Source organism: Megachile rotundata, chromosome 4 (genome assembly GCF_050947335.1).
Source record: "Megachile rotundata isolate GNS110a chromosome 4, iyMegRotu1, whole genome shotgun sequence".
Lineage (NCBI taxonomy): Eukaryota > Metazoa > Arthropoda > Insecta > Hymenoptera > Megachilidae > Megachile > Megachile rotundata.
The window spans coordinates 20,053,174-20,067,915 of record NC_134986.1 but is presented as its reverse complement, the minus strand read 5'-3'; the positions used below and the strand labels follow the sequence as shown (position 1 = coordinate 20,067,915).

General features: G+C 44.9%; 1 protein-coding gene across 3 annotated transcripts in view; it reads right to left on the bottom strand.

Annotated features, from left to right (window-relative positions):
- Positions 1-14,742, bottom strand: part of LOC100879512 (protein gustavus) — a 179,099-nt gene that overhangs the window by 62,435 nt on the left and 101,922 nt on the right. Inside the window, exon 1 of one of the 3 annotated variants that reach the window (XM_076530362.1) lies at positions 10,961-11,032. The exons of the other annotated variants lie outside the window; for them this stretch is intronic. Within the exon in view, the coding sequence (XP_076386477.1) occupies positions 10,961-11,017 (57 nt within the window). The 5' untranslated portion in view covers positions 11,018-11,032. Of the gene's footprint in view, positions 1-10,960; positions 11,033-14,742 lie in introns of those variants that run through there. 3 annotated transcript variants of the gene reach the window in all.

Sequence of the window (14,742 nt, the reverse complement as noted above, 5' to 3'; positions counted from 1 at the left end):
ATTCCCGCTGGTTAAGTGCTTCGGAATACAAGGGAAAGTCAAAAAGCGAGGGGACTTTTGTTAACGCGTTCAACGTCACAGTGGAAACGACCATATTTGGCCTCGAGTACTTTAATAAGGATCATCCCGGTATCGCGGCTTGTAAATATTAAACGTTTGCACTTTACTGGAACCCGAGCGCACGAAATTTATTGACACGATACGCGAAATTCGAGCTTTATCTCCGAAGCGAATAAAAGCAAATGAATTATTGAAAAATGTAAACTAAAACTTTTACCGCAAAAAACGCGATTGTACGAAACGATGGAGCGAAGGGTTAGCAATACGAATAGGCGTAGAAGAGCGAGACAATCAATTTGAACAGTTTGAATAATTCATTCGTACAGCTAATACGATAGCACCTTCTTCGTCTGTGAAACGGAGTCGACGACGATCGACCTCGTGACACGGATTCGAACCGTTCCGTCGATCGTCGCAACTTCTCCATGCAAATCATCGGTTTCTCCAGACGGAAGAATGGACACGGAGAGAAAGAACGCATCTCGAAGGTCGCTGCAGCGCGACAGATCGCGAGAAGCGAGTTGAGCTACGTAGATACACGTAGGTCGAACCAGTTGGTGTCTAGACGAACCTGTGTTCTAGAAACAAACACCTCAAAGTTATTCCGGACGATCTCGTAAAGGTTAAGGCCTCGAGAGTTCGATAGCCTGCGAGTCCATCCAGGGACAGCCGTCCGATCGATTCTCTTCTCCTCTCTTCTCATCTCTTCTATCCCCTTCTTCCTGTCTTCGGTCCTCCCGCTGAATCTCTCGAGTGAAGGGAATCGCGGATCACCGTAAACACGCCGACTACGTAACAATGACGTTTCGAAAATTAATTCTAGAATGTAAAATTGTTGGAATTCTTTCGAACCGATCCTTAACCCTTTCACTCGTTTTTCTCGCCAAGGGATCCGAACGCGATCGCTGCTATACGAATGTTCTATTTTTGGAATGCTCTATTATCGATCCTTAGAAATCTAACCGAGGCCTAACCTATAGCAGAAACCTACTTTAGATTTAACCTATGACCGAGATCTAGCGCCGACGTAATTCGTACCCGAGAAGATCGAGTACTTTGCCGTTCCTACGTTTTCCCGATTTCGAGTATCAGACCTGATTAAAACGAACGGCTAAATGCGCAGCGTACGCGCAATTAAAAATTTCCTAACAATCGTACACGAAACACTTTGCACGCGCTAAACGATAACAATACCCGAAGTTAAAGGGTTCATTCGATTAAATGCGAAACGTTTCACGGCACTCGCTGTATTTGAAGCAGACTCAGAAAATTAGTACGCTACGACGGCTGCACGCAATTTGCATGCTAGGGGAACGTTTACAAACGCTCGAGACGTGCTCGTGTCCTTGTGTCGTTAACACGATTAGAAGTTGCCCAACGACGCCGTGTGAGCGTGTGCCTGTATTATCCGGCGACACCAAGTAAGTCCCTGCACTTCTCTTGCAAAATCGGCACAGAGTCCACCTCCGTAAAAAGCGTTGCACCGGCTGATAAGTCCGAGAAACGGGTATCGAAAACTACCGATCGAAATGCAGTATCCCATCGATACTTTTAATTTATTCTCCTGCAAATTTCTTAATATTTTTGAAATGTTCGCGGTAGTAATTAAGCATCGATATTTGATCGTTTACATCGATTACATTTGTTAGCGTTTAGCGTGTAATTACAGTGTTATGTGTATTGGCACGATTCCTCGGATAAGGTGAATTTAAACGCTGGCTCTTTTGTGATCCGACAAGATGGTAATTTGTACAACGAAAGGATATACGGCAGGCCTTGAATTTCGACGGTAAATAACGAGCAGGACCGGTGCCAAATTTTGCACGGTACATTGCCAAATTTTACGAGAATCTCGGAATAACTGAACCCTCCTCTGGACACGCACCATCTACTCATTCATTATTACAGCGCTGAAACCAAATCTTTCCTTCTGGCAACTTTAACACCTACAAATGACGGCCCGTGACAAAACATGCGAACGTTAACATCACGCGTTAGAATTCATTTAGACGTTACTAACTTTTTAGCCACATTATTAACTTTCTCGAATTACTTCGCAAGAAATGATTTATTGAATAAGAATCAAACTTAATTCGAAAGGTAGTCAGAACTTTCCAACCGGCTTAATCCTTGAATCCTTTTTACCCCAGTTCAAAGGTGCTCCACGTAACAAGAAACGTGTCGGTCGTTTTTCGGGGCAAAGGTCATCAACTAAACGTGACTTAAAGTTCGGTTTTTGCGTTCGGCAGTTTACGATTCTTCCGGGGTTTCTTGCGCAAGGATCTCGAATCGGCCGCGTGTCCGACCTCGGAAAACTCGGCTCGAGTGACACTTTCGAGACGGCAGAAAAGTGGTTGGAAAAGCGTGAGAATATTTATAGCATTGACTCATTACAAAGTGACGGATTGCGGTGTCGCGCGCGTTGCGAACGCGCCAGCCAATGAATGAGCCACGGTGCAAGGACGCCTCGGACTCGCAACGAATCGAACCCAGACTTTCCGCTCTCTTTTCCTCTGTCACCTTTTTTTCTTTTTTACCAACACGGTTAATGACGAATTAAGGCGATCGCCGCCTCTTACTCGCGACCCATATTCGCGTTTCATCATCGAAACCGTTCGATTTCATCCGATCGATCCCTATTTCGAGCCGATCCTCTCGCGAAAGCTATTTCTATTCTATGGTAAACGAACTGGCAAGTGGATACCGAGCTAAACGGTTTAATAGACGGTGCTACAAAAACCATCTTACAAACAGAGTAGTGACTTTACACCATTTTTAGAATACCCTATATAGAAATAATTAGATCCAATAATCAGCAATGCTATAGTAGAAGAACTCATGCTATCCTAAATGTAAGGGAATTGTATCTTAGCCTCCTAAGATAGAAATGACAGGGTGTTCTAGGGCTTCGAACGTTGAATATGAAACGATGGATCGCACGGTCGATCGCCCACGAATTACTCGATCACGGTAAACACAGAAGGTGTACGCCGATCGACTGGTTGGTTAAGTATGCGACGTGACATGGTTGGCGGCTTGGTATTTAGGAAAGGCCAATCGACCAATGTCACAAGCCGTTTGAAAGGCGCTAGAATCAATAAGACACACACAGGTGATCGAGTACCGAGCGATCTCTCTCGCGCCGATCTCTCGGATCAACGGCGACAAAGGTTGACGATTGCAACCGCGAGAACGATTGTCCCTCGATCAAGGATCGTTATAAATACCTGCTCGATTTTTACTCGATGCGTATCTTTATTGCTTCTAAAAACGCTATCTAAAGATTTTAACTGGAATCGTTGAATTTACTATAATTTTATTCGAATTCAAAATGGTACAAAATTTTGAATGTTTTAGTAGCGTTAGAACGTCCAGTTAAAATACATTTCTATGCAAATAAATAGAAACGGTAGTCGAGTTCAAAGTACAATCGAAGTGGCGCCTGGATACCGAGAGCTAATGGGCATCTATCCTAATTTCATGGAGGCAAACAGCTTGTAATATGTCCTCGGATATTTGATAGAACTTCTGATGGAAGTAACCGTTATTCGAAACCCCTTGAGCATTGTTTGATTCGAACCTATCTAGAATCTTCGTACTTTACCAAATATGAACACAGTGACTGGGAAGAATCACGATACCCGACGACTGCCGTGTCGTGTGCTTGGGTTAAATCATGTCCGTTCGTGTCACGATACGATCACAATATTTTTGTGGCCTCGTTCTCCTGCTCAGAGTATCGATAAATCTGCTCAAACATCGTACGAACCATCGGACGTACGATCACCTTGAAAATCCATCGTTAGAATGTATACCCTTAGCAAACGCACATTGTTTGCGACTAGTTTTTCCACGAATCGAATGCGTCATTTAAAGCTTCCCATAATTACGGTGAATGTCTAAATACCACAGAAAACGTTAGGCCTCGTCAGAATTACTTTCCCATCGATCAATGACTATCGAATCGCTGATTCGCGATCCATCTTTCGATATAGTTGAATGAAACAAACTTTTCCGATCTCTTCGATCCTCGGTCGATGGAACTGGGTCACTTATGTCCTTGAGCATCGTCGTCGATTTATCGACTGTTCAAACTACATGTATCGACAAATTTCCCGTTTAGCAGAAAAATCAGAGTCGTTGGCTCAAAGTTGTAGGAGCGGAGATAAGGCGAAAAGCATCGACAGTATCCAACTTTCCACGAGGACAATAGCAGCAACGAGTAAACGCAACGAGCATAGATTTATCGGCTATGCACGGCCACTTGCGACCCGTGGTAACGAGTGAAAGCTGGCCAACGCGTAACTGACCTCGGTCACTCGTGACTGGCAACGAGTTATCGCTAATTAGCGACAAAACAGGCTGCTTGAAAATCGTCACAGAGAGGAAAGTTCACGACCGTAAAAGGTTCGAAGGATGATCGGTTAGCTGCGAGAGGACGGACACAGAGGCGCGTTTTCCCATGGCTCAACCCTGTCGAAAATTTACCCCGAAACGCGAGGAGCAACGTGAAACGGTTCGAAAACCGGGCGGTTTTTCGGTGGAACCGGTCGAACCGGTTCTCGTTTAGACGTTCATAGAAAAGCCCTTGGGTCTGTTCGCAAAGCCATACTAACCCCCTTGAACGGCGAAAGGTAACTTTTGTTTCGGCCAGGTTGCGTCTATCCGACGAAGAATCGTGAAAGGGAACGCTCCTCCGAGCACAGGTAGCTTCGAAACAGGCTTAACGAACAACGTCCGAGGAAGAAGCGACTGCATGGAAACAACTTGGAAACCATTCGCTGCGCTCTCCTTGCAACGTTGTTAATCCTAGCCATCTTCTGCTTCAAATATTCCAGATTAACCCTCGGGATCAGAGGTCACTGTCCGATTACCCTTTAACGTGCTTCCAATTGTCCAAAGGTAGGAGACTGAAACTTCTTGAAAAAACTTCTCGATCCTGCATGAAGATCGAATGGCAGGCAGTGAAGTATCGGACATTATGTTTATAATACTTAATTAACTTAAAGGGCAAACCCTTGGTTTTATCTCGCCATAATTCTAGCAGCCAAGATAAATTACTACCTACGGTAATTATAGGTTTTTGCAGGATATTACTCGCAGTCGAGAATCGCATCGTTTTCCACTAAAGGAATCGTATCTTATTTCTTTGGCACTTACACCGTTTACCATTTTACCTCCTCAATTAAGGCATTAATAATTACTGGCCTATCCTGTATAAAGTATCCTTGAACAGAAGCGAATCGTCATGGAACAAGTTCGTGTTCCGTGGCTCTGCTGGCGCCTGTTTACGCGATTCAGCCATTTTTTCATCCGATTTATTACGCTCGTATATCTTCCGTAAGGAAAACAAAAAAATTCATCGAGCAGTCCGATCCTTTCGCCTCCTAACTAGAACGTTACGGGGAAAAAGAATCGACCGGCATTCTTGTTCGCTGCAGTGGAGACCGTAAATAAATCGCGACTAATTATCGGTTAATCAATGCGAGCGCGAGCACGAACGGGCGAGAAAGAGATAGGGCGAAGCGGGTTAAAAAAACCGCGGCGTAGAGAAAGGGAGAAAAAAAAGAATAGCGGAGAGAAGGAAACGAAGGTGGTAACAATTATCCAATGCATCGCAACGTGTTTTTGTCGGTTCGATGATTAACAAAAATCGTTGGCATATTATGTAGGCAAGAGAGAACACACGAAGGTAGCCGAGGCAAGTGGCAAACAGGTTTTTCTCGTTCGTTTCGCCGTGCTATCTCACGACCGCGTGTCCGATTCAATTAGCGACCGTGCAATTAACGGTCGTGATATCGTGTCTTGATCCTCCGACTAAACGATTCGTCGGTTCGCTGTCCTGCTGATCGTCCAACGATTTTTGGAGAAATCGTCGCTTCTTGTTTCACGATTTTTTTTATTCGGATACACCACCTATTCACGGCTCAGACCTTTTACAGAAATCTTAGGGATACTTTAGAATTTAGGGAAATTGAGTCTATTTTTCGTTCACGCCAGTTAGTTTAGGTAAGCCCACTATTCGGCACGTATTAACCCCGCATGACACGTGTGCCAGTATTTCGTACGATTTCAGCTGGCCATCGGTTATTAGCGAGCGAACGGTGGCTGATCCTTTTCGAGTAGTTAGGGTAAAAAGGAAAGGGTATTCGCAAACTGTAGTCCCAGAGAATAAAATTGGAATTAGGTACCGACACAAGCAGACGTAGGTATATGCGGAGACACTTTCTAAGGCCGGTCGTATATTCGGTAAAATTTTCGAGAGACCCCCTTTTGTCCTGTGACGGACAATATAGGGGCCATTCTAACGAGACCCTTCTAACCTCATGGTCAAACTGTTCCTTTAATAGTCAGCCTTCTCCTCTTTGCTTGTTCTCCTACGTTTGCAGGCGGTGTCCTTTACCTCTCGCCAGGCCCCTTTAAGGGAAATTCCCTTAAAGGTGTCCTAGCCACCGTTACGCAAGACACTCGATGGTTAACGTCGTCGTGTTGCCATGCAAATCATCGGCGTCGCATTAATAATGCATCAAATAACCCGAAGATTTGTCCGAGTTGCGATGCATTGCGTGTTTCGAATGCAAACGTGATTTTGAGGAAACGATCGCGAGACCGTTGGGACGTTTGAAATTCGTTTGGAATTTTTTTCCGAAGGTTTCTATGGATTTGCATAATCATCGGGGTCAGGTTACTTCGAACAGCAAAGTACACGAATCGATCGCTATTCAGAAATTTTATTTCACGCAGTTCCTATACACTCGATCTATTATCGTGTTTATTACAAGATGGGTCGAGGAAAATAAAGCAAACTCGACGAACTACTTGTAGACGCGTCTCGAGCTTCTGAACGAGTCGTTGACGCAGGGCTGGAAATTAATTAATCTTTGTCGTCGACGTATCGAGCCAAAGCACGAAAAGCGGGACAAGGGTGCTACAGGCGTTATTAAAGCCGAAGAGCAACATAAAGTGGAATAACAACGACGACGAGGAGACTATCGCGGGGATGAAAACGATCGTCTTTGAAAACGATCGCTTTGTCTTATTAGTTAAATGAAGCGGCGCGTTTATCGATATAACCAGCGGGCAGAAATGTTAGTTACGCCGACGGTCGGGTTAGAAACGAGCGGAGAGTAATAAGAAAAAAAATGAGGAGAACGATTAATTTATGCAATCGCGATCGGAGTCAGTGGCTCGACTTGGAAGGCGATAACTTCCTATCGGAAGAAACGGGAAAGACGCCATTGGCGCGTATCCAAAGGCAGCAAATAGGAAATTGTTTCCGGCGCCCACACACCGTACGAGCAACGGCTTGGCAATTTCTACGGTGTCCCAGTTTACTTTAAGGTGGCAACGCGTTATCGAACTCGCAGCTGTCGCGATCGGACCACCATTGAACGAATATCATCGGACTATCTCGACGATGCGAAAACGTTACGACTCGATATTTTTATGAAGAAACTTGTCGGACAAGCTGAACCAATCATATTTTCAATTTCTGCCTTTCCGTTTCGCAGTATCAGCATCGACGAAACTATGATTGCACGAGCATCGCTGGCTCACAATAGCGTCAACGCCAAGTATGACTTTTGGTCATTCGGAAATTTGTTATTTAAAAAATTTCGAAAATTTATCCTCGATCCGGTTCAGCGAAGCCAACCTCGATCTAGTCTTAACCCAGTTACGCGAATGTTTATCGGTGCTCTGCGATCGAGAAACTTATCAGCCGAGTTCGCATATTTTTGCGAAACTCGTGGACTTGGAATTAAACAGCTTCAATTTCGTACAAGGTTTCCGCTAATACCGAAAGAAAACTTTCAATACACTTACCGAAACTTCGAACGAGCGCTAATTGACGACCTGAACGTGTTCGTGGAATCTTTATGTATCTAAACTTGGAAACAGTTATTTCTTCATTGCTCGAGGATGAAGAAATCGAACAAGTGGCTCGAAAAACATCATGGAAACTTAGTCTCCGTTAGCCTAACATTCACGACTACGCAATCGATCAGGCTGTCTATGGAACGAAATCATTAGCGGCCCTTTCGAAGAACCTTGGCATTTAGCGTTAGGCGTTTCGGGCATTTTAGCGAACCAACCATAGATTCTCGCCAACGCGATTCGGCAATCCTTTCGCCCGGTTCATGGACTCCCCCTTCGTAGATCGCCCGACGAACTTGCTTATGTACGTTACAAACGTATATCAAGTGGCCTGGATTACGTTTCGAAACGCGATGTTCAAATTTTCAAATAAAACCTGCCCATAATTTACATGTTAATATCGAGCTCGAAACGGTGACAGCGAGAACGCGAAATGGAACGTGAAACGGATTTATCCAGAGAAATATGTGTATTAGATTGTACCGTATCAAATAGTCGATTTCTAAACATAGAAAGTCTGGCACGATTTGATGACACAAAGTACCGCAACGTAACGCTTATGGTATATCAATTTGAAGTTTAACGTTTAAAGAAAATCGCCGTTCGTTAATGTTCCTAATATAAAATGTCCGCTTGTCGGTTATGGCGAACAATGATTTTACGGCGTACAAGTTATGGTACATGGACGTGAAAATTTTCTGTAATAAATTCGCAGGTGTTGCATCTTTAATCGATATCTTTACACGATTCCGTACAAACACGAACCGTTAGGACCGCTTTTTAGCACTGGTTCATACGGAGAGGGGAGACGAAGGCGATTCGGTTTGAGAAACGACCACGAGGTACTTTCTCTCGAATAAATATTAAGAAGATGCGACTTTCAGGGGTATCGCCTTTCGTGTTGGTATTTTTCCACGAGACGAAAATATACGACCGCGTTAAGACAATAAAATTTGTCCAAGCAGTCAATAAAATCTGTGCAGGACTACAGGATAACGCAAAAGAATGGGGTTACGATAATCCTGACTTCCTTTAAATTCATCGAAATTTTTCTGTGCTATAGTATAGACAACTATTTTGATCGAGTAACACGGTTCGTAATATCGAGCTAAACTGTGTAATTATTAGGTTGCGGATGTTTATGCATTTATGATAGGTATATCCGAGTCTGCAAAGTAAATCGTGTAACCCACAGGTTGTTGATCTCGTGGATTACATAATTTATTTACGACGTTTTGTAGACCTTCATACATCATAAATGCTTAAACATCGCGGTCTAGTAATTACCGAACAATGACGTTCAGAATGAAATTCAATAATTTCGGTTCGCTGAACCAGCCTTCTACGAGAAACGTTCCGACTTTTGCATGAACCGGTATTGCGTGTTCGCGGTTAAAAGTGTCGGCGATTTCCGAAAAACCATTAAGCGTAACCCACGTAAAGGGCTCAAAGTCGTCGAACGAACGACTAAATAAATAAATGTCGTAGCGGTAACGAGGACACTTGCGGTAAAACGAGAAAAAGGTGAGAAGCTACGCGTGGGTGCGTTCGATAAGCCTATAACGATCGAGGAGCTCAACGAAACCGGTGAAACAATATTCAACCAATGTATTTTTAGAGGAGAAAAACCAGAGAAAATCAGAGATATCGAGAACGAGAGGAGAAGCGAAGAAAAAAACATTACGAAGTCATATACCCGGAGGTTCGACGGTGGTTCGCGTCGAACGAAAGCGAGCGTGGGGCAGAAATCGGTGTAAGTGTGCCACCGGAGTAATAAAATAAACTCGGCGAAAGATGCGAGAAGGGAACGTACGTGGGTGCGCGTTTAATCAAGTATTAATGAACGAAGAAATCAACGTTCTGCCGTGACAACCAATCTCCCGTAGTATTGTCCGCTAATAGAGACATCAATAAGACGAATAATTTCGAGCGCTGTCGTATCATGAGAAGAAAAAACGCGAGAAAATTGCTGTCGTTTAATAGTCCATGTTTTTATCGTCGATGTTGCATCGAAATTGATCGACGTTGCAATCTAAGTTTTCAAGCTGTATCATGGCAGATAATAAACAGTTTCCGATTGTTCACGCGTTTCAGTCATTATTCTCGGCTTTATTTTTGTTTGTTCTGTTCAATATCGATCACGATTCGAACGTCGACGATTACCTACAGTTAGATGACACTGTGCAACATAATTTCACGAATAATGCCATTTCGAGTACACGGCAGAAGCATGAAATTGCGACAGCGATATTCCACGAAACGTTGAACCGTAGAAAAAATCTGCGGTAATGTCTCTCGTGTTCCAGCATCATTCCGCTTAATAACAACCTTCGCGAAGCTGGCCCTCCGTTCGACATCGATGAAATCGATTACGAAGGATCGCACGGTTAATCGATGCAATCAATCTCTCGGGCATTTTGTCGAGAACATTAACAAAAACAAGTTCGTTACAATGTTTCGCCGAACGGTGAAAAAAAATCGAGCATCGTCTTTTTCGCGAATCGATAGAAAATCGTGTCTGGAACGAAGCCTAAGAATCGAGCCGTAATGAACGGTGAAACTGGTTCTGCGAGGAGATCACGGCTAGACGTCGGATCGGAATTACAAATCGAGTCGGTACGAAAGATCGCGAGACGCGATCGAGCGTCTTCGTGTTATTTCATGCGATCAAGATCAAGGACACGTCGTACGCGTTATTAGCTGGAATCACGAACGATTCTCGATCGTCGAGTCTCGATCCTGGACGAGGATGATGGTTGACGGACGTCGGAGGTAACCGGTGTCCCGAGGCATAAACAAACGGCATTTCCTGGTGCACGGAGCCTGGCGGGAAGCCGTCGAGGAGGAACAGGGGCTGACAGAAGTTCGTGAAGAGGAGGATCGGACGATAAGGAGAGAAAGAAAGCTGGTCGGAGATTGAAGAAAAAGAGAAAGGAAGAGGCGAAGGAGGTGGTGGACACGTCTTATGCATAATTCATGCGGTTCTGCCTTCCATGTATATTTTCGTGTTTAAATATTTGAATACCTCGTTCGCTGCAATACCGAGAGAGCGGGTTAGGAAAATATTCCGTCGCTTATTCATCGAGCTTCTTCTTCTTCTCCTTCGTGCCGGTTGAAGAGGCCAAACCGAGAAGGATTCCTTCGGTTTCTATCCTCTCGTTTGGCTTCGACTTCGGGAACACGGATGCTTCTTCCTCTCCTCCTCTTCAAAGAAGATTTCATCGGGACGCGATATTTCCCCTTCGAGTTATTCCTTCTCCCGTATTGTTACGGTCTTTTTGTCGGACCGCAATAAAGCCGGGAACGACGAAAGAAAGCGTTTACGAGGCCACGGTATTTGAAAACCAGAGAAAGAAAAAAGGGTAGGTAGAAAGAGAAGCTTGACGGTTCGTGTCCTCGAGTGACACACAGGGTTTCGTCAACCTACCGTCGATTACTTCTACGCTCGTACGCAATTGTTCATTGTTCAACGAATAATAAGGTCGATTAAGCCTCCGGTGCGTCATTCGAGCTATGAGAACTCGCGTGTCCCCGACACGCTCGACGTTTCATTCTTTCTAATAGAGTCTCGTTATTTTCCACCAATTTACACGATATTTCCATTTAATCTTATTCTTCGACGACAATCGAATCGCTACAGAATATCGTGATTCGGATCACGCACCTACTCCAGAGTTAATCTTACCAACTTTGTATTCCGAATTCGTCAATTAAAGTCGATCTAAATAACTCTTAGAACGTGTAAGGTAATCCGTTTCGTCTCGCAAAAAGCGATTCCTTGTTCCGTTTCGTCGAGACGACGCGATCGTCGCAAAGAGTTGGCGAAATACGGTCAATGGATTCTTCGGGGTCTTATGGGAAATACGTAGCAGTCGGAGTCGCGTTATCCTCGCAGAACGATTCCAACAAGGTCGAACAACGTTACGAGAGAACGGCGTTACAGCTCCCATGGTAGATTCTCTCCTCGTGTATCTACGAATTGACGAGACTCCTTTCACACACGGCACGAGGGGGACACGTAGAATCGAAGGGAGAGCAAAGGACGAGAGAAACGAAAAAATAAGGGAAGAGCGAAGAGAGAAAGAGAGACAGAAACAGCAGCGCTGTTGGTTAGGGGTCGGGTGTAATGGAAGGGACGGAGAACAATGTCGTGTCATCGAGCAAATCGCACAATACTGCTCGGCTGGCACATAAACTATGACAGGACAGAGCGAAATTTCGCCAGAATTCAGCCAAATATTCGTATTTACGACAGGGCTCCATCTTCTGTCGGCCGTATAAATTTTATATATGGTTTGGAACGGCTGCTGATATAAATACACCGCACCAGACAAAGCGCTTTCTGTTCTCTCTGTCTCTTCTTCCTGCTGGGTCCAATTGTTGACGATCTCGTCCGCGATCGTGGAGCGAAGATTCTTTGATCTTTAGAATTTTAGATTCTTCGAGAATTAGGAAATTTCGGGGACCAAGCAAATTTGAAAATAAGTTTCCCATAAAATCGCACGAATTTCTGACGGAGACACGAGCGGCAAAACGATTAAAACGTTATCAGAATTTTTGGTCGGTACGAGTAAACGTCGAATAAACGAACAAACGAATAAATAAATAAATTGAATGAACGAAAGGATCTCTCGACTAGTCGTGAGAGGATCGGTTCGGTTAAACGAGCTTTAAAAAACCTGTAACGATCGCGCGAGCCCCTCGACGATGAACAAGCTCGAGGGCCGAAGAGAAAAAAAGAGGACGAGCACAACCGAAGGGTAGTTTTTCGCCAGAGGTACATGCGCGAATAAACGCGTCGCGCAAGAGTGCTGGCAGAGTTATTTATACGTGTGGCGATGTTAAGTGAACGGGGTACCTGCATACAAACACGTACCTGAATACACCACCGACGGTGCAAGGGATTATTACCTTTTCAGACGGTTGCTGGCATCAGAGATTAGCCGTAAAACCTGCCCTTCCCTTTATTTCTATCTTCTTCGCGTTGCTTTTATTCCACGCCTCCCGATTTTACCTACGAGCACCGAAAAACTTCCCTCATTACCAACAACGATGGCATTCACATTCCTTATTTATTCGCGTTGCCACACTGATTTCGCCCGTCTTTTTCACCTCGAAGGAACACGGCCTTTAACACTTTGTGGTTTGCATCGAGCTCGTTCGTTCGAAAAAACTGTGCTGCAACGTATTCGTGTATTTTTGTTCGCGTATCATAAAACCTTAGAAAAAGGACAACGTCTCGGCGATAACTCGCGTTCGACGACCAACGGGAAAAACGCGTTGTATCAACGTTTCCAATTGAGATTACTTTGTTTCTATTCGGTCGTAAAAAGTGGTGCACGGTCATATGTTCCGTAACAGAGGATTTTCCGAAAGGTGGTAACAGACGCGTTAATTACAGGCGAGCGTATCGCCGTACAATTCTAGCCACGCGTTTCAATTTCAGGCCAGGAAGTCTGTGTTGCCGCCATATGGCGTTGCAACGTGTCGTCCAATGTTGTCCAGCATTTTTTTACAATTCTCCCTCTCCCTGTCTAGGCACGCCTATGCAAACGACCAGTCACGAGCGTACTTCGAAGTCGGGATTGTCGATCGCGTCGAAACGTCCCTTGGCAACGATCTCGCGAGGGGGCATATCCGCAGAAAGTGCTGGCTAAAAGCTGTGGCCTAACCACCCCTCGACCCCTTCGCTCTGCTGCCAAACGACACCCTCTGTCTCGCGCACCCCATCCTAATCCGCCATTGATTTCCTTTGCCTCGAATCCACCGGTGTACTGTTCAAACCCGTTCGAATTCGACCGAACAGCACCCTCGTCTCTCTGTTCTGATTAATCCCATTGATCGTAATTATTCGCGTGTCTCGTCGGTGGTCTACCTGGAACAACGAACTAGACTTACTCACCCGCGCAATTTTACGACAAAATTTACCGGATAATCCGTTTGTCGAGATCAACCTTTTGTACCTCGAAGAAAGTCAGGATCACTAATCACTAAAGTCAGGATTACTAATGTTTTAGCGTAGGTAGACGTTGCGAATGTTATGGCCAATTCAGATTTTCGTACAGATCGAAAAATGTGAAAAGAATGTCCCACCGGTGGTTGTATATCGATCGAACAAGAGGGATGAAACACCCCAACGGTGTTTCGAAACGATTCCAATTTTCATCGTCGATGATTCTTCGCCAGAGATGGATCGAACAACGCCGAAAGAGAGGATTTTTCGCGGATCCTTCCGGAAACGATTCGAACGATGCAACGATCCGTCATTCGTACGGAACGGTGAATCTGTTAGGTGAAGCGGTTACAGATCGACTGCCGGTTTTCCCTTTTCGCGAAACAAATTGATCCTGTTCCGATGCTCGCGATAACTTCGTTCCCCGTTATCGGCCACGCTCCGACAAATTGCCACGGTTGTAACGAATTAATAACGTCGCTGGGAACAATCCCGGTATCGGGCAGACGGCTCGTCGAATCGCGTGGATCACCTGGACAGCGGTTTGTTTTTCGGACGGGCTTGGAAACGATGGAAAATCGCGTGACGTTTCGTCGATACGGTTGTCGCGAATGTCACGCTCCGCTTTCCTTCGTTTTTCTGCCAATAGTAACATCTCGATAGGTTCGGTGCGCTCGGCTCGTGGAGTGGACACGCGAGGCTGGTTAAACCATCGAGCGTTTTGACCGCTGTGAAGTCTGCACGAGGGGACGATGAAAACTCCGCTTTATAAAGCAACCTACGCAAGATTCGTCGCAAATAGGGTACTCTGGATCGCACAGAAGGATAAAAGCTCGTTTGTCGGCACTCGAACG